The sequence below is a fragment of the Staurois parvus genome, unplaced genomic scaffold (assembly GCF_062004578.1).
Source record: "Staurois parvus isolate SC_StPar_1 unplaced genomic scaffold, SC_StPar_1.0 ptg000139l, whole genome shotgun sequence".
Lineage (NCBI taxonomy): Eukaryota > Metazoa > Chordata > Amphibia > Anura > Ranidae > Staurois > Staurois parvus.
In genome coordinates, this window is record NW_028317935.1 from 1652668 (window position 1) to 1677223 (window position 24556).

At 38.4% G+C, this 24556-nt stretch overlaps 1 protein-coding gene across 5 annotated transcripts in view; it reads left to right on the forward strand.

Annotated features, from left to right (window-relative positions):
- Positions 1–15248, forward strand: part of ADGRG6 (adhesion G protein-coupled receptor G6) — a 239270-nt gene extending 224022 nt beyond the window's left edge. For 4 of the 5 annotated variants that reach the window (XM_089673509.1, XM_089673511.1, XM_089673512.1 and 1 more), the window contains 3 exons: positions 1892–1993; positions 3884–4039; positions 10442–15248. In XM_089673509.1, the coding sequence (XP_089529635.1) occupies positions 1892–1993; positions 3884–4039; positions 10442–10620 (437 nt within the window). In that variant the 3' untranslated portion in view covers positions 10621–15248. Of the gene's footprint in view, positions 1–1891; positions 1994–3883; positions 4040–5710; positions 5758–10441 lie in introns of all 5 variants that reach the window. The other variant, XM_089673510.1, reaches the window with a different exon arrangement.
- Positions 15249–24556: the final 9308 nt, after the last annotated feature.

A 24556-nucleotide genomic window follows, 5' to 3' on the forward strand; every position in this document is an offset into this window, starting at 1 on the left:
AAAGGCACACCTCCATATAAGGTGTATTACTTTTATCACAAAACTACACAGCGCCTGGCTCCTGTTCATACTTCCCACAAACCGATGTGTTTTTACCATGGCAGCAGTGAGTTTTTTCCCCACCAATCACAGTTGACATATACCATTCACTTATTTCCTTTGGGACACATCTGTGCGCTTTTATCCAGACCGTACAACTATTGTCACCAGCTTACTGGGCTGTTTGGTCTGCAGTTCAGTGTGGATAAAAAGAGCAGGTGCATGATCTGTGGAATTGAAGAAGAGGCACAGCATTGGTGACTGACCAGGGGCGGACTGACCATTTGGAAAGTCGGGCACTGCCCGAGGGCCCGGGGTCAGTAGGGGGCCCCATGAGATGCTCCTGGTACCTTTTTCATAGGCTTTTGTGAGTTTGGGCAAGGACACAGGGGCCCCATGATCCCCTATTGCCCGGGGGCCCCATGAGTTGTCAGTCCGCCCCTGTGACTGACACAGTGTCAGATCAAATAGTTTTTCTTTTCTGCAGACCAGATAATTCTAAATCATATGCACTGGTGTTAGGTGTGACCAGTTGGCATGGAAATATTCAGCCAGGGTAGGAGGTGGTTGTGAGGTTAGTGAGAGATGAGAGGGCTGAGGGAAATAGATAAGGACCAAGGAGCAGAAAATAAGTGTTTTCACTGTGTGACATTGATGAACCAATAGACTAAGTATGGAAAGATTCCTTATGTTGACACTGGTCATTATAGCTGCTGGAAAACAGGTTTGGCCTTATCTTTTTGAAGCAGATTTTAAATTGCTTGCAAAGTGTGTCTTTTTTATACATCATACAGTAAAGGCAGATACAATGAAGAAAGACACTTTTCTTATCAGATATTTACCCATTTGTTATAATAGAGTCATCCACTTTATCTAGCTGCATGTGTCTAGACAAATAACTTTTGGGATATAGATACTATATACACATAAATCCTATTATTATAGGATACTTTCCTAAAGTGACTCTAAACTTTTTTTTTTTTTTTAATAGACATGTCATACCTGCTCTGTGCAATGGTATTGCACACAGCGGCTACTATCCTGCTTTTCCCCCACTGGTGCTCCTGGCTCCTCTTCCCTGCCCCCTTAGCAAGCTGCTCCCAAGCCCTGCTGCCTGCATCCACAGATGCAGACAATTGGACCTTGCCTCGCTCCCTATTTCCTCAATATGGAATTTGATTAACAGCAGCAGGCGCCAATGGCTCCCACTGCTATCAATCTGCCTTCTCTGGAGAGAGCGGAGAGCTGCTGCTCTAGTACACAGCGCTAGATCGCATTCGGGCTCAGGTAAGTATAGGAGGGGCTGGGAGGATCCTGGACACAAAGTTTTTTTTACCTTAATGTAGAAAATGCATTAAGGTAAAAAAAACCTAAAGGCTTTAGAACAACTTTAAACTGACCATGCATGGCCCTACACAGTCGAGGTGGATGAAGGAAACCTTCCCATGGGGCATTGTATTCTGACAGCAGGACTCTCCCTCTGCTGTGCTGGTTGAACTAAAGTTTTGCAGCAAGTCCGTTCACGAGCAGTCAATCAGTAGATCAGTAGATCGACTGCTCTCAAACAGGACCGGCCATAGATGGATTAAAATTTAGCTGTTCCCTACTGAACTGGCCACATTTCGATCTGCTGTATTTATGGCCAGCTTTGTATATATATATATATATATATATATATATATATATATATATATATATATATTGTTATATAAAAATGTGCAAAACCTTTGAAGGGGTAAGAGGACTGTAAGTGACACCCTGCCAACTCCAAGCTTTCACACACACAACTGTGCATTTTATGAATACAAAGACGTATTCCCTGTAAAAATTCAACATGTTTTTTTCTCCATAGGTTTGTTCATATTTGTCTTTCATTGTGCGTTGAAAGAAAATGTGCAAAAACAATGGAGGCGGCACTTATGCTGTGGGAAACTTCGTTTGCCAGATAATTCAGGTAAATTTTAATAATGTATTGAAATCAATATTTGATGAAATCCATACTACTTAAATTTTAGTTACCGTCTATAGTGGTATCTGAACTGAAAAACTAGGTACATGAATCAAAAGGTAGATTGTTCACATATATGGAGGGTTTTAATAGTACTAAAGTACTTTGGAGCCATGGGGCCATACCCCTTGTTTTTGAGATTAAATGATAGATGTTATGTTTTCAAGCGGTCATCAAAGAAAAACTAAATCTTTCAAATATTGTGTTCTTGTGACAGTTTTTTTTTTCTACCTAAAGTATTGCCCAGTGCCCAGAAAAACTTTAATCTGCCAGTAATTCAGCTTGCATAGTACATATTTTGACTGCATATATAATTAACTCCTTCCCATCTGCCCCGGAGTCAACTTTAAACGGTTTGGAATGCCTGGGAGGGCTGCAAGAAGTGGTGATCATGCCTGACCTGTCAAAGTGATGATGTGATTGGAAGCTGGTCCTGCCAGTTACTGATCTTTAGCGCAGACTAAAAGTTGCCTTTTGACAGTTAGGTTTTTTACTTGGCACATAAACATCGGCAACCTAGAGACACATATGTGCAACATGTGGGCATTAAGGCCCACCCTTTTGTCAATGTACATATGTATTGGGCGGTCAGAAAAGGGTTAAACATTTGCAATGATATATTTAATTTTCATGGACAAAAAACACTTAGCAAAATTCCTGAACAATTGCACAGTTTTACTTTGTATTTAATTTTAATTATTATCAGTCGCTAATAATCTAGAGCATCTAGTTGATTTAATAGGTTAGAGCAGTTCCAAAATAAAAGAATGATTCATTTGTGGAGTGGGGTGATATATTGTATCATTCTAAGTATCTGTCCAGCATGGACACCACACTGCCTCGAGTTTTGTTGAGAAAATATAATAACCTATATTATTAGCAAGCTTTAACTTGCATGTAGACATTGCTAAAAGCTACTTCAATTCACTTGCTTAATTTTTTTGGAGCAGTTCTGCCTTGAAAATAGATATGTAAGTCCCAGTATAGCAAGAAAAAAAAATCTTATATCAGCTTAATATTAGATGTACAGCTTCTACAGCAAAGATAAATGCATACTGCAATATTTATTATTTATTTCAGGTACTTATATAGAGCCGTCAATTAACTCAGCGCTTTACATATATATTATACATTCACATCAGTCCCTAACCCTTAAGGGGTGTACAATCTAAGGTTGCTAACTTACATTTATATACTAAGGCCAATTTAGACAGGATCTAATTAACCTACCAGCATATCTTTGGAGTGGGGGAGCAAACCGGAGTACCCGGAGGAAACCCACGCAGGCACAGGGAGAACATGCAATCTCCAGGCAGGTGGTGCAGTGGCTGAGATTCGAACCAACAACCCTAGTACTGCCAGGCAGAAGTGCTAATCATTTAGCCACTGTGCCCAATATAGTTTTAAACAATTCCTATAATATTAACAACTGTGATCAGTCTATAATTGTAACTAGCTGTAATCTGGTATATCACCCTAAAAAACTCTGATCATACATTCAGGAAAGGCCAGTCAATGAAGCAAAGAAAGTGCAAAAGGGTTTGAGGGGGTTCTGAGAAATTCTGTCTACAAACTACAGAAATGCCTTGGTTTAAGGAAGAAAAATATGCCACATTTTATAATGTCATAGTCGACATTAGACTGAAATGGTAATGTTGTAAATATTTAATTCTGTCTTTATATGCATTAGCTGCACTTTTACAGTAAAATTAGAAATTATGGTAGAATGATATTTTACAATCTTCTTGCATGTACTTTTTAATAAACCATATAGAGTAAATGATTTACACTATTTTTTATCCTAAATAATAATTCCTCTACAATGTTGTTTTTCAGATTGGAGTAAAACAGCCACTAATAACACAAAGAAGGTCAGTTCAGATAACCTAGGAAAATCCCTTTCCTCGAGTTCAATAGGCTCGAATTCTACATACTGGACATCCAAGTCAAAATCAAATTCTAATCCTTTCTTTAAAAGAAACAGTAGCACAGGTGAGTTACCTTTTTTTTTCTTAATGCATGTACATCTTTATTTAAAATACAGAAGAATAATTACAGAAAATGTCAATTGTATTTTTTGTTAAAACATAAATATATAACGATATTAGAGCTCTTTGTCAGTAAAGTAAAAACTATTGAACATGAAAATGATATTAAGCCACATGCACATTTGACCAGATTGAGGTCAACCAACCACAAGAATTACAAGAGATGGCAGTCACCCAATCCTGCTGTGTTTTTTTTTGTGTATAGGTAGCTGTTGGGGGGCCCAGCAAGCAGACAGGTTATGAAACTTGTCATAGTTACAATAATAATTAGAGTTGGCCGCTTCCACACTGCTTCGTCCTGTGTCTCTCTTCTCCCCTGACATGTAGAGATGACTAACATTTTAATTTCCTGTGAGAACAAACCATTTCCTATTGTGTGATAATCGAACCAGAAACCAAACTCCCATGTAAATGATCACATTATGTACTATAATTAGCAGTTGTTAAATATACTGTGTATACCAACTGTATAAAAATCCTTATTCAATGTTGAAGAAAGGTCATTTGTATAAAAGCAATATTCCAAATTATTTGAATCCCTTCATATATAGTATATCTTGGCCTTCAGTGAACAAAATTGTGGGACCTTCAATCTGCTGCAGAACAGTAGCAGCCAATCTACTAGGTTAATAAACATAATGGAAAAATGGTTTGGAGGTGAGCTATCTTTTCTGGGTCATTTCCCCTTAAAAAGTGAAACGTATAAAAACTTGTTGGGCCAGTACAAGTTGGGAGCCACATGGTCTTATTGCTTCCTGGGTGTGTGAGCTTAGGCATGACCTCACCCCACATTCACAATGCATTGATCCCTGCTTGAGCTACCTCTTATAAGGCCTGAATATTGTCAGAAGTGTGGTGCCTGAGTATATGTTAGTACCTACTTCGAGAAAGGATGCATTTGTGTTGCCTTGGTTCCATGACATACTGCAGTGCCTGCTTTTATGTGCAAATGGTTTTCCATCCTAGTTTAGCCACTGGCTCACTTTAAAGAAAAATGAGGGAGGTTTTGTTAACTGCATTATGGCAAAGCTAATCTAAAGTGCCTGATGAAAGAGGTAGACTGCCTAATAAATTAGCAACTGTCTGAATAATTCTTTTAAAGTGAACCTCCAATGAAAATCCTCTCTCAAAATGCATTGAAAGCTTTAAAATCCTTTGAAAAAAGAAGAACCTATGAGAGGCATGGATATGTCACAATGCAAAATCCAGTGCCTTCCAAGAAAGATGGATTCTTGAAATTCTTCAAGAATATGCCTCTGTAATAGGCCTGAGTGCAAACTCATGGGATTTTAAGCACCTCGTTTTCTTGGAAGACAGCAATGATGCATGGCAGTATTAAGGTTTTGGTTTCACAATCCTTTTCACAGGGGTTGTAATTTTTTATCCTACATGTATTTGGGGGGTTGAGTAGAGCAGACCCTCCTTCTTCATGGAAGGTCCATTTTAGGTTTAATTAGCAAACTTCAGTGATATACAGTATAATTTACAATAAACATGAGGAAAGAAAATTACAAATCTAAATCTTTATCCTATTTACTTATTTTACACCTTGTGGTTTACACTAACGTTTATGTCACTTACACAACTGACCAAACATTCCATGTTTATGGCATAGATAATGGCTTCTAAGAGCATCCCTTAAGCCGAGGTGGAACCATCCAGGTAAATGTTCCTGTAAGGTTGGTTGGATGCATGACCTTTCAGCAAATGGGCTGGGTACTTCTGCATGAAGTCATACAATGGAACAAACCATTTTCTAATCAAAATCTCTCATCATTCTGCTACTTCATCTTATGACAATGGTGCTTGTTTCTTCATTTCTGGAATTCCAAATCGGCTTTTTCTCCTTTCTCTACTGCTTGCGTCAATTGAGAATTATGCAAGGTGGCAAATTGCTGGTCTTCACTGAGAGCTTTTTGAATTTTATATGCATATAACCTCTGCTACATGCATGATGTATTCGATAATGAAAATGTTGCACTGACACTTGAAGTCTTTTGAATTGATGAGTATAATCATTGAGTATAATAGGCTCAGGAGATTATGACCTATGTTAAATAAACTGCTGCAAAGAGTAATAATCTTTGCCAGTACATTAATATTGTATAGCAATTTTGTTCACGCAAGAATCGAACTTTGATTTTTTTTATTCATGTTATTCCTCATAGCAACATATAGTCAATTTTGCACAAGCCTAAAAGTAGGAATCTCAGATTTTTTTGTGCTGGCATTATCTATGTATGCAAATTTCCCAAATCTGAAATAGATTGATTGTGCTTATTTAGATTTATCACTAGTACAACAAATAAGTAAACCTATATAGATAGATATAATTCATTTTTGAGTAAATATAAATAAAGAGAACAGGTATTATGAAACTGTGTACATAATGAATACCTAAGTGCCAACATCATTTTATAGTGTAATGTACATTTACACCATATCAATATAAAACCGTTTTTTCCATAAGTAATTCTTGACAATAACTAAGGTATGGAAATTTTTTCATTACTTATTAGGAAACCATTTTCTGCCACTCTTTGCTTTAATCTTTATACAGCAGCATGATAACCTGGCATGACAAGTAACCTGGTGCAATGATCAACAATATGACATACTCTGCTATGATTGCTTATTATATGATCATGTGCTTTGGAGTATTTTTATTCTGTCATCATACTGTCTGCGTTCTCTTCGTATTAATGTGTTTTACTTCATTGTTCATCATATTGTGTGCATATCAACAGCACAGTTTTATGTATACTTATGTACTGCTTATACTTTACAACAATTTCTCTTTGCTCTTGTGCATTTCCTTTTAGTAAAGATAATTGGCACATCTTTTATGGGTTCACATGAGTGATTGTACTTTTGCTCACCCAACATGTGATTTAACTGATCTGCTAAAGCATACATTTATGTCCAATGCATATATTGCAGTACCTATTTATAGTGTGGATTACAGCTTGAAGTAATGCTATCTTTTTGTGCCTAAAATGCAATAAAAGTGAGCTAAGCAATGTGTCTATTAAGATTTTGCCATAAAACAAAAAATAAATTGACAAGCGCCACCATTGCTTTTTGGCAGCCCATTCATACCTTTCCATTCTGGTGTGGTGTGCTGTGTGAATGCATAATTGCTAATGCACATTATTTTGTGAGTTGGTTTAAGATATCCCTTACATTTGCATGCCAATGCATTAGAACAGACAAAATGGACATGAACAATATTTAGCAATGCAGCACACCACAATGCATGGTAGTACCTTAGTTTAGGGTGTTGGGGTACCATTAAAATTAAGTGGCAGGGTACCAACACAAAAGTTACACTTTAATTGAGAACAATGAAGATCAATCACATTTCCTTATAATACTAAAAGAGTATATAGGGAGTGTTCTATTGAGCATCTACCTGGTATAAAGTAGTAATGATATCTAATGGAAGGTGTAATAACAAGGCACAGTTAGGTTGGCCAGGAAAGAAGGGACAGCAAACATGCACCCCCCTTCTTGAACCATCCCAAGCCACATATCCTCAACATTGGTAGGGAACCTTCCAAGGGAAGGGGTTGGAGGTAGCGGCAAAACCTCATGATGATGGGGCGAGGCCCTTATACCCACATCCTGTCCCTCAAGAAGCATGTGGGGGTCTATCGGGAGACTTTCAGAATCTGAAAGGTCCCAAAATGTCCACTTCCTCCAGGTGTATGTAAAAAAGCCAGTGGAGATGCTGGGTGCCATGGTCATGATCATATTTGATCATTGATGTCACCCAGGATCCCCGCCAGCTTGTTAACAAACAGAAGACAAGGGGCATCTCTCATGTATCAGTGGTAGTGGTACTGCCTCTAAATGATAGATCTCCTGGTTTGTTGACATAAGAAGATAGTAGAGATCTAGCATTTAGAAGCATTAGTGCTACCAATAAATAACAGATCCCCTACCGCTGTTTGTAAACACAAAACATCACTTTACATCCTACTGCATTCTACCCATCCTTCCCAGTACATTCTACTGCATTCTCAAATTCACATGCATGTTTAAGGCATGCCCAAAGCATGTTATTTACATGATTATTGTATTTTTAATGTTTCCCTTTAGGTCATATTAAAGACCCTCTCCCTGCTGAATAGTGTTTTTAAAAAAAATGTTTGCAGTGGTATATGCCCTCTGTGGCAGTTACATTTAGCCATACCCTTTTTTAGGAAAAGCTTCAAAATTGTCCATGAATAAAGGCAAAGATTAAAAAAAAAAAGAGACAACATTTGGCTCCCATAGACTTCAATGGAATTTGGTGATATGTTCAGGTTTAGAGGACTCTTTACTGGTTTGCTGAACCTCCTGCAAACTGAACTTTGCCTGCTTCACTTGTGTCTGCTATTGACCAAAGCATTTTTTACATTTCTGCTATGGGACTGTTTATTCACCAATAACCTATTTTTTTAAAATAAAAATAGTAATATGCAGTATGTATACAGTATCTTTTTTAGGAAAAACAAAACTGTCTGTTGATGATATTGTCCTTAGATAAAAAAAGGAACAACATTTAAAAAACTAAAACAAAAAAAACACAGACATTTTCTACTTTAACCAGAGTTAGATTAAAAAAGTGTTGCAGTTGATAAATCTAAAAATTGTATTCTATTACTTGGCATGTTTAAAATTATACTAAAAATAAAATGCTTTGCATGGTAATTTCCAATTTAAAGTAAGGTTTTTTTTTTTTAAATTTGCAATTTTTAGTACAGCACTAAAGAAAACTGTTGAACATTACAAACAAAAAAAATAAAATAAACAAAAATCTACAGGAATATAAAATGGGGAAATAATAAAATATTTATTTAGGGCAAAGTAGGGTAAACTAAGGTTTAATGAGAGGTTAAATAGGAACAAAATTAAAAAGTTTGTTTTTCTTTTGTCTAGTTGCTTTAACTGACATCTTATGTGAAGCCAAAAGCATCTGTTTGATCTGCAGGTGAATGAACTAGAGTAAATAATAGGTTGATTTTTGACAGCAGCAGTTGCAATATTTACATGGAAAGTCTCAGCTGTTATTTTGACAGCCGGGAATTGCCAACAAAGGCAGAGGGAAGAGTGGCAGTGGGGCAGAAGGACATGGTGACCTATACATGCCCTGTGTACTTCAGTGGTGTTGTTTTGAACTTGTGTATCATGGCCAATGTCAACAGTTGGTTAATTATTAGAACCTGAGCAATCTAATTTTTTTAATAAAAATGTCACATTTTATTTTAAGCATTAAAAGATAAGTTCGCTTTTAAAAATAAATTAATAAATAAATGCAGATTTATGTGCATTTACTAGTCATTTTTTTATGAGCCTGGAAAGCATGGCACCAACAATCAGCAGATCTCTGTTGATATGCAAGACTCCTGCAGACTGTCAGTATGAGCTGTCAGCCTTTACATTGTACGGGTAGGCCATTTCACATTGATGGGAAGAATCAATGAATTACCACAGTGCTCAACAGCACCATGGTAGTTCATTGAGAACTACAAGCCGACAGCCGCAAAAGCTGTTGGAACTTGTAGTTTCCCACACAGTGAACTCTGTGAATGAATAACACGGCCGATGGACAGAGGAAAAGCTTCCCCACTAGCTGTCACAATGGTGATTGGTGGGTGGGTTGGCGGGGGCTGGTGTTACAGTAACATGTTACAAGTTACACCCTGAATATGGGTGTAACTTTTTACGAAATGTAAACTTATCCTTTAAAAGTGATGTATAATGTGTTAGTAATTATATTATTCTTTTCTGTGCTTGGCACAAAAACAATTTATTAAAAAAAGCTGTCATGTTTCATTTGTGCGAGGCTATATGAAACTTCAATTAGAGAGAGAAAGTCTAAAAGCAAACAGCTTCTGCTGAGCCCCTGCTTTAGAAAATCCTCAGTGCACTGTGACACTTGTGTCATCGGTGCTCCTTATTTATATTTGAAATAAATAGATTAAAAGCAATTATAAAACATCAATTTAAAAAAGTATAAACTTCACAAATATAATTAAAATGAACTACAAACCAGTATAGTGTTTTTAGTTAATAAAAGTTATACTTTTAAATAAGAGTGCGCTTGTTGCATTGGACATACAGTATAATGTTGCACAGCTATACATATTACCATGCTAAGTTAACAGGGAAATAAGTAACTTTTGAAATTTTTACTAATCGAAGAAAATTTTAACATGCAATGCCACTGTTATAATAAATTTTACCTTACAGAATTTATCATAATGACAGCAATATTTTAGATAAGGGTGCTGATACCCTGAAAGATGATTACATTGTAAGTAAAGTAAATAACTACTTATGTCCATTTCTCTTTTTTCAGGTTACATATTTGGGGACAGATCCTCAATCAAGTTTACACCTGTGGATGGTGAACAGACATCAATTCTTCCAGTTCATCATGTTATTGACAAAGTCAAGGGCTATTGCCACCCCCACTCAGATAACTTCTATAAGAATATCATTATGTCAGATTCCTTCAGCCACAGCACCAAATTCTAAGATCCAGGGATCAGACTTATGTGGAGATCATGCTTCTTGACAAATATATGTGCAGGAGGAAATGTCATTTTTTTGTACGTCTGTGGGTATTCTTTTCAGAGACGTTTTTCCAGCAGATATAAATCAGAGTCCCTGTTTTCAGCAATCTACTAAACTGAGCACTTTCCTGATCTCGGTGTTCTCTTAGTAGTATAAAGAGTGGAATAATTTAGGATGACAAACTGTCAATAGCCTCTAAGCTAAGCCTGGAGAGAAGGCATCTAATAAAAAATGGACTTTTACACTTATCTTATTTCGCTAAACACCATTTATTTTCATTATTTAATTTACTGATTTGAAAAACTTCTTATTGAGATCACGCGTTTTAACCAACATTCTGATATTTCATTTGCCTTTTTATTTATGTTTTCATTTACAGTAATTCCAGGCCAAATTGCAGTATGCAGGTTTTCAGGGGACAACATGTATAGATATTAAGTTTCATCCACTTTCTATGTACAAGTAAATCTTTTTCAGGAAATGCAAAGAATTCACAGTCTTTGTGATAAGCAGTTTTACTGACGTACTTAGAATTTCAGCACACCATGACAGCATTGTGCACTGGACAATTACCACATAAAGTACAGTTGTGATATAAAAGTATTTGTATTTTCAGAATTAAATAGTCTCCTTGCAAAAATAGCAACAATCAATATAAAATAAAGAAGCTGGTTCATGACTGTTGCAAACATAGTTTTTCAACACTAATTTGTAAGAATTGTTTTTATATGAGCTATGTTATTTGTAGGAAATATCTTACATAAGGTTGAACTTCCTTAATACATAGATTATACATTCTTCATGGGTAAAGACTTGTCCCCAAGATTTTTTAATGTATTTTTCTCTTATTTATTTATGTGTTTGTTGTTTAATGTAACTGTGAAAAGCTATGTAAATTAACAGCTATACAATTGAAATTTTAATGCACTTTGGTAGGCACGTATTGCAAAAAAGAATATTTACCGTTTGCTCATTTTGATTCATGCTTTTTTTATTATTGCTTTTAATATATTACATTTTATAGTTAAATTAGGAGGCTCCCAATTTGGACACCCTTTTGTAATTTAATATGTGCAGTATTCTGCTTTCTATATTCAATTTAATACTCATGTATTTAATCTTTCTGCGGTGTCCCTAGCAAAGTGGAAACTGTTCTACCTGTTGAAAAAGAATTTTAAACGATTACTGCAAACAATTCTATCACTCTGTAATTTTTATTTGTAACTATTTTTATCACTTTAGCAGGATACTGCTAATCAACTTCATGAGATTAGGAACGCAGGGGTTATTGTGGAAAGACCAAGGTTTATCTTCTAAAGGAACGCTGTCATGAAAAGCATTCTATTTCCTCCTACTTTACTGTGATCTACAGATACTTATAGTTTTGAGGTCCACCCACAAGCCTTAAGCATCACAATCACCCAAGGGGCACACAGACTTGATAGCTTGGCTCTTCTGAGAACACAGACTTGCTAGCTTGGCTCTTCTGAGAACACAGACTTGCTAGCTTGGCTCTTCTGAGAGTAATTTTTTTTTTTCGTGTGGAGAGAGAGGTAGTGAGGCTAGCTGGCCTGAATTGTTGCCTTTGATGAGCTGCTGTGTTTTGGAAAGGCACAGGAATAGCATTCCCCCACCATTATCTTATTCTAGGGTCAACACTGCAAAATACCCAGCCAACATCAGCTATTTTTGTTGTGGCTGTAAAAAAAGGAAGGAGCAATAGGGAAGTGCTGGAGAGGTGAGCATAAGGTGTATGACATGTGGCCTTTATACAGACACCGTCATTTTGCCTTGAATGGGTGTATTGACAGTGTCCTTTTACAGGGCCACTATAGCAGAAAACACTGTATTCTATAAACCATTTCTGGATAACACTTGTAAGGGTGGTATTCAATAGAGGAATTTCTGTTTAATTTTTCATGGCGACCAGGCTGTCCAAAAAAGACTGACTGTGGCTGTAGGTTGAACAAATGGTAGCATTGCCAGGGGTTCTTGTGCTTTTTCTGTGGCTGAAATTGCTCATCAACCCATGTGAATAAAAGGTGACCATTATGAGCACCCACACAAATGGTATTGCTTGTTCCTGTCAATGTCACTATGATGGACAATTTAATCAGCATGAAAACATGGAGAAACTTATACATAAAGGTGTGTGAAATAAAAAAAAAACATATTGAATACTAAAATTACAAATATTTACCACATGCAACTATCAGACTACAGTGTTTTTTTTGCAAAAGTGGTCCTTTGAAGTCCAGCTCCAAGTGGATAAACGTTTATCATCTTTTTATTGATGGTTTTTGTCTCTCCAGGGGTGATTTTCTATTACTATTTATCATTGTAACACAACCACCAAAAATGAGGGAAATGGGGATCACAAGGCTAGGAAGGCACAAACATGATTACAACCTCATAAAGGTTCTTATCTGTCTATACACTATTGAAATCAGTTTACTGCTGTCCCTGTCCCCAGTGAAGAGATTTACCATCACATTCTATCCTTCTGACCTTCTATCAGCAGAACAGAAAGTAAGAGGAAATCTCCCAATAAAGACATAGAAAGCAAGCTGCTAAACCAGTGACCAGAGCAGACCTTTAGTCTGTTCTAGAGAATCTACTCCAGGATAGCTGTTCTCAGGTCCTCTCAACCCTCACCGACACAAGCCCTGTTGAAAAGGGATTGGCAAAGACCCACATTGGCTATTAGGTTTACTCTCCCAGTGAATAAAAATTAAACATAACAGTCAACCATATGTCTGCTGCTTTCTTCATTCTGCCAAATGTACTGTCATCACAGGGGCTTCCTCTTCTGACCCATCATCCAGCATCCTCTTAAGTAATTATCAAAAAATCTAAATACCTATAAAAATTCAGACCCAGCACTCCACCAACATATCCTCCTTTAAACAACATAAACATGATAGAAGTTCCAACCTTTTCCTACTCTAAAAATGTTTTTGGGACAGAAGAACTATATTAAGACTTTGCTTCAGATCAGTCACCTTTCACTATGCAAGTACAGCTTTTTTTCGTAAAATGTGCCTGTTAACCTTTCTTCCATTGTAAACAAAAGTTAATTATACTGTATTGACTGATATCAGGCACTTAGTGATGCCTGAAGTAAAAGGCTCCCCTCAAGCTCCACAGATAACATGTAGGCCTATACAAAGAAATGTTACTATAAAAGAATGTTTGCTTCTCGTTATCAGCTAAGGAATGAGACCATCCATTAAGGCACTTGATATCTGTCACTTGCCCCTGGCAGTGTTACTGCTAAAGCTTTAATATTGTACCAAGCCTATACAATTAATTTTTATTTTCTGTAGTATATTATATGTATGTTTTTAATATTTTTAATTTAGCAATATTGTATCCAGCAAATTTAGGAAAAAAATTGAGCAACGTATCTTAATGTGAAATGTCTCACTGCTGTGCGATAATTTCAAAGATTAATAGTTAGGTGACAACTACCAAGTATCTCAGCACTAGCAGAAAATGATGTCTTTAGATACAGATTGGCTTTAAAGTGAGATACATTTAAAAAAATTAATTTAAGTCACTGCTGTGCGATAATTTCAAAGATTAATAGTTAGGTGACAACTACCAAGTATCTCATCACTAGCTGAAAATGATGTCTTTAGATACAGATTGGCTTTAAAGTGAGATACATTTAAAAATATGGGGTAAGTACCGGAAGCCACACAAAATTAAAAAACTTAACTTTTAATACTCATTGTCACAGACATTGTCCTGTGGCCTTCTCTTCTGTCTTCAGTTCCAAAAAGTCTTTGCTGGGTATGGGAAGGGTTTCCCCTTAAACCAAAATGGGAAATCTTCTGAAACAATGTTCAAACTGAAGTTTAAAACTGTAAATGTGATACAACACCAGTAAAATTGCATATCGTGGACATAAAGGAAGATAAAGGAAGGTGATTTTTGCTTGAGTCTACTAATCGTTTCTATTCAAAACATCCTTGTGATTTCCTCTGTAATCATATAAAAAGGAAAGAAAAATGAAAAAGTTGTTACATTGAGAAGAGGTCAGCATACTTGTACATGTTCTACAATTTATGTTTTTGTATTTTTGTTTTTCTTTTTTTTACTACCATGTAGTAGAATTTTAATCTATCAATCAAGACCAATAATAAAATTTCTTAATAGTGTCACTATTAGAGTTAGTTATTTTTAAGCTTCCAAACGTATTGTGTATCACTCCTCACTGAACAGTCTAATTGTACTTTAGTCTTATTATTACTGTACTGTTTCACGATAGCCATGGTGCAACTGCTGATGTGGCCATTGCGACCTGCCATGTACATATTTATTTATTTTTTTAATGTGTTAAATGTTTGTTCCTCTAAGATACACCATATCCATAATTAGATAGATTCATATTGTACTGCTGAGGAAAAGGAACTGACCCTGGTATTAGGATCATGAAGACCTGGTGGAACAGTACATACCACATGTGCCTTTCATTGTATTAAGAACAATTACTGTTGAATTATGTCTTCATTTAAGTCATTGGATGTATAGCTTGTTCTAAATACAAAAAATCATATTTTGAAATAAATAAACATTTGTTTAAATTGTTGTGTCTCTTATATGAAATTATCTTCAGTTATCATAATGAGCTTAAAGTGACAAAATAGCCTTGCAAAAGAAAATAATTAAAGCTGTACTCCAATTATAAAAACTTTAATTGAAATAAATTCCTCCATAGCCACCAACGATACACAATTAACTTTATGCAAACCAAATGCCATTGCAGACCCAGTTGTAACCTTGTAAAATTAGCAGAGACATTGCCATTGTGCAGCACAAGAAGAATGAGCAGCAGTGACAGCTCTTTATTACAGGAAGCAGGAATAGAGGCAAAGTGCAAGATTTGTTTCATGCCTGTATATTGCAAGATTTGTTTCATGCCTGCATATTGCATAGATCTTGTTTGTGCTGAAGACTGCGCTGGACTGGCTGGATTAGTCACTGGTCATACTGGGTGGCTGCATGGGTGGGTAGGGAGATGTCTCTCCAGTCAGTTGTACTTAAAGGTGGATATTGGTGGTAAATCCTCTTAGAGTTTGGGCTGCTGCAGCTCATTGCTGCCCCTGGAATGACAGCGGTCATTCCTCCGAAATCTAGAAAATATATAACCGACGTGGGAATTTTTCCCATTTAATAGCATGCAGCAACAGCCCTGAAGAAGGGAGAGTCTTTCTTTGTACTTGTTGCTATTCTCAATAAATGCCTCCTAATCTATCATCAAAAGTGCATTCTTTTGGACATCGAGTGCTCCTTTTTTATTATTATTATTTATTATTTATAAGTATTGCATAGATCTGGAAGAAATACACAAAACACAGCAAAATTCAAGTAAGAATACATGTCTCCTGTAATTAGACAATATTATCCCAGAATGCAACCCCAGGAGAACTGCAACCCTCACTAGAGAAGAAAAAACACTCTGGAAAAGCCTCCCAAACACTTATCAACTCCTCAGTCACTTTCTGGATGCCTCCTTCTAGGGATTGACTGAAGCATTATAAATATCCATACTAGTCATTTACCTCACCTCCCTATATTATGAAGGCTTCTTCCAGAAGCAGGTGAGAGAAATCAAGCACCCAGCCAGGAAACCGTGAACAAACAAAACCAATAGATTACTGCTCCACTGATTGCAGTGAAGCCAAAAACTGATCTTAACCTAGCAGTCTATCCATTACCATTTACAACCAAGACCCAATTTGTCCTAAAATACCCAGCCACCTGAGGGACTCTGGCCCCTCCACAGGAAACACCACTTCAGCCACCTTTAAAAAAACAAGCTCCCCTGCCAAATTTTCATTTTTTCACAAGAAATTCCAGATGGCTGGGGAGACACAAGAACATACTAAATAACCAGAAATTATAGTAACTCCTGTGCTGGGGACCAGACAAACCATCACAAGTCAGGATGAGAACTGGTGCTATCCTGGAAGACTCCAGAAAAAGACATTACCAGTGAGTATAACTTCGATTTCCCAAAATCGTCTTTCAGGACAGCTGCCTGAGTGGATAAACAAGCACTTACCCTTATGTCAGGGATGCGGGTGTGACCAGAAGTGTGTGGACTGACACAGGGAAATGTAGGCTTCAGATATAGTAAATAATATAATTTATTAAGACTAACAATACAAATGCAGTGCAAAACTAAACATAACACAGTGCAAACAAACTGAACCAAACCTCCAACAGATAACAAACATACGATACAAGAGTAGTCAGGCAGGCCGGGTCGGTAGCAAACGGAGTACCAGGAACAGGCGGGAAAGTGGTTGGACTAGCCGAGGTCAGTACAGGCAGAGTTCAGGTAGCATCAGGACAGCAGAAACAGGATCAGGAAACCAGGGCCAAGCAAACAGTACAACAAGGCACAGACTGCAGGTCTGGCCATCCCTTAAATACACCACCTGCAATCAGCCCCAGGTGATGGCTAATTGCCGAAGTGAGCCTCTGGTTGTTGAGAGCACCCGCTGGCCAGCCCTGGTACTGCAGCCCACAAGGCAGGTGAGTCCCACCACTATTGGCAAGTCCATTCCTGACACCTTAGGACCATGGCTTGCAGGACCTTGCATCCAAAGGCCTGATCCTTCATTGACAAAAGGTCTGCTCTGTAATGCTTGACAAAGGTGGAAAAGCTGGACCATGTTGCCACCCTGCAGATCTGCTCTGGTGTAGCTTCAGCCCTCTCTGCTTGAGATGCCACCATAGATCTAGTCTAATGTGCCTTATTGTCCCCAGGGACCTCCATACTTCATAAAGCGTATGCCTGACCGATGGCTAGCATAAGCCACCTTGCTGAAGTGTGCCTGGAGGCCCTAGCTCCTTTCCTCACACCTGAAAATAAAACAAAAAAGTAATCTGTCTTCCTTAAAGGTTTTGTTCTTTTCAAGTATTGAAGGACACATCTCCTGACGTCCAGCATATGAAACCTAAATTCTTGTTCCCCCATGATGTTAGCACAAAACGATCTCCTGGCCTCTGTGAAACTTCGAGGCAAAGAAGCTGGATTGGTTTGAAGACTACCCATTCCTGGTTTCTTGTTCCCCTGCAGGGTTAGCACAAAATGTGGACAAAACTATCTCCTGGCCTCTTTGAAACGTCAAGGCTATCTTTGGCAAAAAAGCCGAATTGATCTTGAGGACTACCCAATCCAGGAACAAGTAAAAAAAAAAGGAGGTCTAACAGACAGAGTTTCCAGCTCGCTGACCCTCCTGGTGGTCAAAATCACCACCAAAAAAACTTTTGTCATAAACATTAGGAACATCACATTCCCCCAAAGGCTCAAATGACACACCCACCAGGGCCAGTAAGACCAAGGACAAGTCCCATTTTGAGAACAAATGACCTTGGACCAGTGTCTGCCTACCTAAGGCCTTAAGGAACCTCACCACCTAGGATTGGAGGCCAAAGGCTTCTCTAGAAAAACACTGAGAGCTGATGCCTGACTTTTTTTCAAAGTGTTAAGGGCCAAGCCCTTGTCTGCTCCGCACTGCAAAAATTCCAAGACTTCAAATGGGCTGTTCACCTCAAAGGAGCTCTCTACACACCATGCATTGAAGGGTTTCCATTTTTTTTATATATAGCACGAGTTTCTCTCTTACTGTTACTTGACAGCATAGACACCGAGCAATCTGAAAAGCCCTTAGCTTTCAGCAACTCCTCAGTAGCCAAGCAGCAAGATACCAACACCCCATCTGAGCACCAGACCTTGAAAGAGGAAGACCTCTTGGATCAGCAGCATCCACATGGATTTCGCTGCCAGTTCTTTCAGAATAGAAAACCATGGTCTTTTGGGCCAGTATGGTGCAATAAGAATCAGAGAAGTGTTCTCTATCCAGAACTTTCTTAGGACTGCTGGAAAAATTTGGTTTGTGGGGAAGAAATAGCACCTGGGGAAATGGCAGCTCTGCTCCATGGCATCCACCCCCAGAGCGCCATCCCACCTGTTCAGGAAGTAGAAAGCTTGAACCTTCACATTTTCACTCATCGCAAATGGATCCACACATGGGACCCGCCATTTCCAGGTTATCATATTGAAGACTTCCTGATCAAGTACCCAGTTGGCCACCACATTCATTTCCCCCTTCAAGTTACTGCCAAGAGGGACAGTGTGTTGGACTCTGCCCATTTTAGGATTCCTGTTGCCAAAGACAGAAGGGTCCCACTCCTTGTCTCCCCTTGTTTGTTGATGTAGGCAACGGCCGAGGAGTTGTCTATACACACCTGAATGTGATGTCCCCAAAGCTCCTCCTGAAAGGGGCTGAAAGCTAAAGAGACCACTCTTAGTTCCTTCCAATTCAATGACCTTCTCAGCTTCTCCCTGCTCTTGAGCTGCTTGCATTCGTTGTCACTATCCTGGTGACTTGTAGGACCCACAGCAACCCCTGGAATAGGTTCACATCCTCCTCCACCACCACAGAGATCTCTTTACGAGCTGCTTGCTGTGGGGCACCGGACAGACAGGAGGAGCCAGGAAAGCCTGCGGAGGACCCGAGGAGGATCCAGGCTGCTCTATGCAAAACCACTGCACACAGCAGGTAAGTATAGACATGTTTGTTATTTTACAAAAAAAAATAACTTTTAGAATCACTTTAAGGTGGTCTTACATGAGGGGCACTTCTTCTTGGAGGTATGGGAGGGCTTTGATTTGTCCGCTGCTTTGCCCTGCAACACAAAAAAGTTACAACAGGGGCTTTTAAGTGGGCGCTACTGAGCCTGCTCCTCCTTCTTGCCCCCCCTTCTCACTTCCCCTGCCAGTGCTCTTTGCACCGCACCTGGGGAACACATAAGGCCACCACCACTAGGGACCCAAGTGAGGCTTTAACCCTTGGGCTGCCGCAGTAATTTTTGCATTTCTTTTCCCACAAATGTTTAAAAAATCATTGCACTGAAGATTTGTCGAAAACACCCAAAACAATATACATTTTCTGAAAGCAGAGACCTTGGAAAATTAAAAAGGAGGTACTTCCAATTTTTTATGTCAAGCGATATTAGCACAATGGTCTATCAAGTGCAAAATGTTTACTGGGGAGAGTGATAGTGATATTAAATTGACATTAAAAACATTTAAAAACAAATATGTTATACTTACCTGCAGTGGTGTTGCACAGAGCAGCCCTGATCCTCCTCTTCTCATGTCCCATGCTGGTGCTCCTGGCCCCTCCCTCCTGCCTAGTGGCCCCAGAGCAAGCAACTTGTTATGGGGGCACCCAAGCAGGCTCGCTTCCAAACTGCTGCTCTGCGTGTCCATTCATACACAGAGCCACGGCTCGGCCCCACCCACTCTCTCACCTCATTTGCTCACTGGCTGTGATTAACAGCAGCAGAATCCAATGGCTCCCCCTGCTGTCTCAGCCAATAAGGAGGGAGAGTCCCCAGAGAGCTGAGGCTTTTGTGCACATCGCTGGATCATGATGGGGCACAGGTAAGTATTAGGGGGGCTGGGTGGACTGCTGCACACAGGTTTTTTTACCTTGCATTGAAGGAATGACGGTAAAAAACATTGATCCTTTACAAAAATCTTAAAGTTAATGTAAACTAAATAAAGTTTTCATTTTTTTTTAACATAAAGTATGAGGTTGCGCCAAGTAAATACAGTAGACCCAACATGGAAAACCTTAAAATTGCATGTGCCTGGTAAATGGCAACAAACTTCGGTACCAAAAATTTTTCATAGGTGACACTGTATAGCGTGCATAGGGGAATCAAATGACTTATCTCATATGAAGCTGACCAAGAGACACTTTCACCAGTATGGCTAGCCCTAAAGTAAGTTCATCCTTGGGAACATGTTACATCTTCCACCCGATTTTAGGGTGGAACATGTAACATGTTCCCAATGCTGCAGCTGCTTCCTGATCCCCTTTCTCCCTGTAACAGAAGTACAAAGAGTTTTGAGAATGAATGAACTAAAAGTCCCAACAGCCTTAGCAGCTGTTGACTTGTAGTTTTCAAATAACTACAATAAACGTCAATGAACTGTGGAGCCCCGTAGTAGTTCATTGATTCTTACTGTCAGTATATCTGCTTGCCTGTACAACCTGTATGAGCAAGCAGATATACTGACAGGTCTGCAGGAGACCTTCATGGAACCAGTGATCTCCTGCAAAGGTGAACTTATCCTTTAAGCAGCCTGTAGATTAATTCATCTTTTTTGTCAGTGATAAGGGTTGGTTGGATGTTAGTCTGGGGTTTCAGTGGTTTTGGGGATGGATGTCAGTCTATGGTATGATTAGATTAGTGGAGTGGGTGGCTGGTTCTTCAACATGACTCATCCGGTGTACATATAAAGATCAGGAAGTCTTACATCACTCATCATGCACTTATTGGTCAGTTTACTTTGAATACCGAGGATCATCATGACAGCCAGAAGCGACAAGCACGGAAAAATTAATCTTGGTGTTGCCATAGAACATCACTATGTAATGAGCGGGATCTTATTAAATGGCCTACTTGTTACTTAATCACATGTCATCGCACAGGAGGAGGAAGGCCTGGCCAGTTCTGGACTTGTGTAGCCACATTCAACAATTGAGCTAACGGGAGAAAGGTGGCTGCAGGGGATAATGAGCCTTTTTTTCCCACAACACCAATATGGGCTTCCGGGGACACCTATGACATGGGGCCCATTTTACTCCAACTGGGAAAAATATGCTCGTATTTTCCTCCGACTGATAATAAGATGGGGTTTATTTTGCTCCTGATAACACCAGAAGCAAGGGTTTTCTCCTCCCATTGACACTAATTATGGGGCTTATTTTATCCCCACTGACACTAATGATATGAGGCGATGCTATGATATATAGCAATGGACATGGGTTCAATCTCTTCCCACCAACTTCCTTGATATGGGGCTTTATTTCCTCATGCTGATGCCCAACAAAAAGGTTTATAATGCTGTTACTGATACCAATGATGTGGTTAATTGTATTATTACTGATATCAATGGTGGGGCCTATTCTATCCACAATGAAACAAATGATAGTAATAGGGCTTATTTTACTCTTTACTCACACTGACAACAATGATAGGGCTTATTTTATTTAATTGACACCAATAATATGGGGCTTTTTAACACCAATGATGGGACCTACAGTAATTTACTCCCAATGACATGAACAATAGGACTTATTCCTTTTCATTGACACTGATGTGGGGCTTGTTTTCCTCCTACATACACCAATGATGGAGCTTATTTTATCTCCACTGACAACAATGGTGGGGATTATTGTATTGCCATTGACATTTATGATGGGCCTTATTTGTCACTAATTATGGGGCTTATTTTATCCTAATTGTCACTACTGATGGGGCCTAATTTATTCCAATTGACACTAATGGTGAGGTTTATTTTTTCCCCACTGACACCAGTGATAGGATTTATTTTGTACTCTCACTGACACCAGTGATAGGGCTTATTGTACTCACACTGACACCAGCGATATGGGGCTTATTTTTGTTTAATTGACATCAGTGATATGAGGCTACTTTATTAACACTAACTGCAATGATGGGACCTATTTTACTTCCACTGACACCAACAATAAGGCCTATACCTTTCCATTGACACCAATATGGGGCCTGTTTTCCTCCCACTGACACCAAAGATGTGACTTATTTTATCTCTGCTGTCACTAATGGTGGGGTTATATTATCTCCATTGACATTAATTGTGGTGTTTATTTTATCCCCATTGACACTAATAATGGAGCTTATTTTATCCCCATTGATACTAATGGTTGGGCTTATTTTATCCCTATTGACACTAATGGTGATTTTTTTTATTCACATTGACACTAATAGTGGGGTTTATTTTTATTTGCATTGACACCAATGATGGGACGTATTTTTACTCTCATTGACACTAATGATGGGGCTTATTTTACTCACACTGACACCAACAAGGTCTATTTTTATTTCCACTGAAACCAACAACAGGGCATATTTTATCCAACTGACACCAATGATGGGGCTTATTTTACTTGAACTTTTCAGTGTACCCCCAAACCCTATTTGGGCTAAAATATGACAAAACCTTGGGAGATAGGTGTGACACTACAAGTCATACACTGTGGAGCTACACCCACTTTGCTGGCTACAACTCATGCCACAGATCCATGTGCCCAGTGTGTAGACAAGTATGCTAAGGCCTAGTTTACACTTGAGGTTGAGCAGTGTTATACCACCCCCTTCAAACCACAATGGCAGATGTATGGGGGTATACAATGCTTTGCATTGTGGCATGGCAAAACTTATACCTCCTGTCATGTTCAAAGTCAGTACCCACCACACAAAGCATGCTTTTGCTTTTAATATGATTGGATGTATAAAGGGTAGATTTACAAGATATTGAAAATAATTTGTGAAATTATTTTAGCATGTTACAAGTTAATTTTTGTGATTAGGTTTACAATTTTTTCTAAAGTAATATAGTACTGGTTATGTAGCCTGGAAATGATTTAAGGCTTTCTTTACTACATCTACACTAAACATCCTGTACACACTGTAGAAAACAAACAGGTTTTATAATGGTGTGCTAAATATCACACATTTCTGAGACCCAGCCCCATTTGCTTCACAGACATATCCAGTTTGACATTATTGCAAAAACATTTATTACCATGTTCCTCACTTACAGGGAGGATATTTCCTGCTTAATTACTAAATCAGGAAATACCTGACCTAAGGTCATTGATATTATTTCCTTAGACGGAAAAAAAATAAAGATACAGACTTGGTGTTTGTTTAGTAATGATGGTTCTGAGTTCGCAGGATCATTATCTGAAGGGTGGAAAAGTCCTGTTTCCAGAATAAAGAATGAGAAATAAACAGGTTTTCAAGATGTCTTAAAAGCAAAATCAGAAACAAAATAAGTTGTATGTCCTATGTATGTAATTTAATAAGCTGATTGTGATTAAAGAAATCACTATTTTGATGGGTGAACAACTACAAAGAAAATGTACTGAAGTTTACACATAACTTGCACACTGCACAAGTCCTTTCCATTAACCAGACAACACATATTGCCTAATTTTTCATTCTGTCCTAGTTGAGAGATGTCTGTATTCTCCTATAGCAAACACATACTTTCATCACCCCAGTGTATCTTGCCTGGTCGAGACAGAATCCTACTGGTTGATGAAGCTCAGTTTTATAGGTCTGATTATTTATTAAAAAATCCTGGCAATGTCAAGGAAAGAATTATTGCTTATTGTGAAAGCGTCACAGTATGATAGATGGGATTTCTGGGATAATTGGATTTCCCCAATGCAAAGTAAAAGTTCTATGAGCAGTATTAATGCAGTGTGGATAGCATCTATACATCTGTTCACAGATGAGTTTCTGCGCTCATGTATATATACAGTTGAGTTGTTGATAACACTTGCAGTCATGGTGAAGGATGGAACACTTAATTTTTATTTTTTAGCCAGTGATAACCTAGCTCTTAGGAAGACAAAAGATCATTTTAGAAAGGGACCTTAATTATCATAGTCATGCTACAACAAAAAATGGTAGTAATCAGTACTACAGGTAAGTAGTGGTCAATTCATTAGCAGAGATTATCAAAGACAAGTCTGCATACTACCAAATGAACAGTACACATGTTCCACTTGCTACTTAAGAACTAAAATGGAGAGAATGTTCTCCTGGGTGTACTGCATGAAGGGAAGGACCTCTAGGGTGATATTATCTGAAATATTACCTGTGCCATGCGCAACTCAGGAAAGACAGGGGGAGACTAGAGAACTCAATGCATGGCTGAAGACCTGGTGTGAGAGGGAAGGATTTGGGTTTCTAGAGCACTGGGCTGACTTTTCATTGAGGTGCAACCTATATGCTAGAGATGGTCTGCACC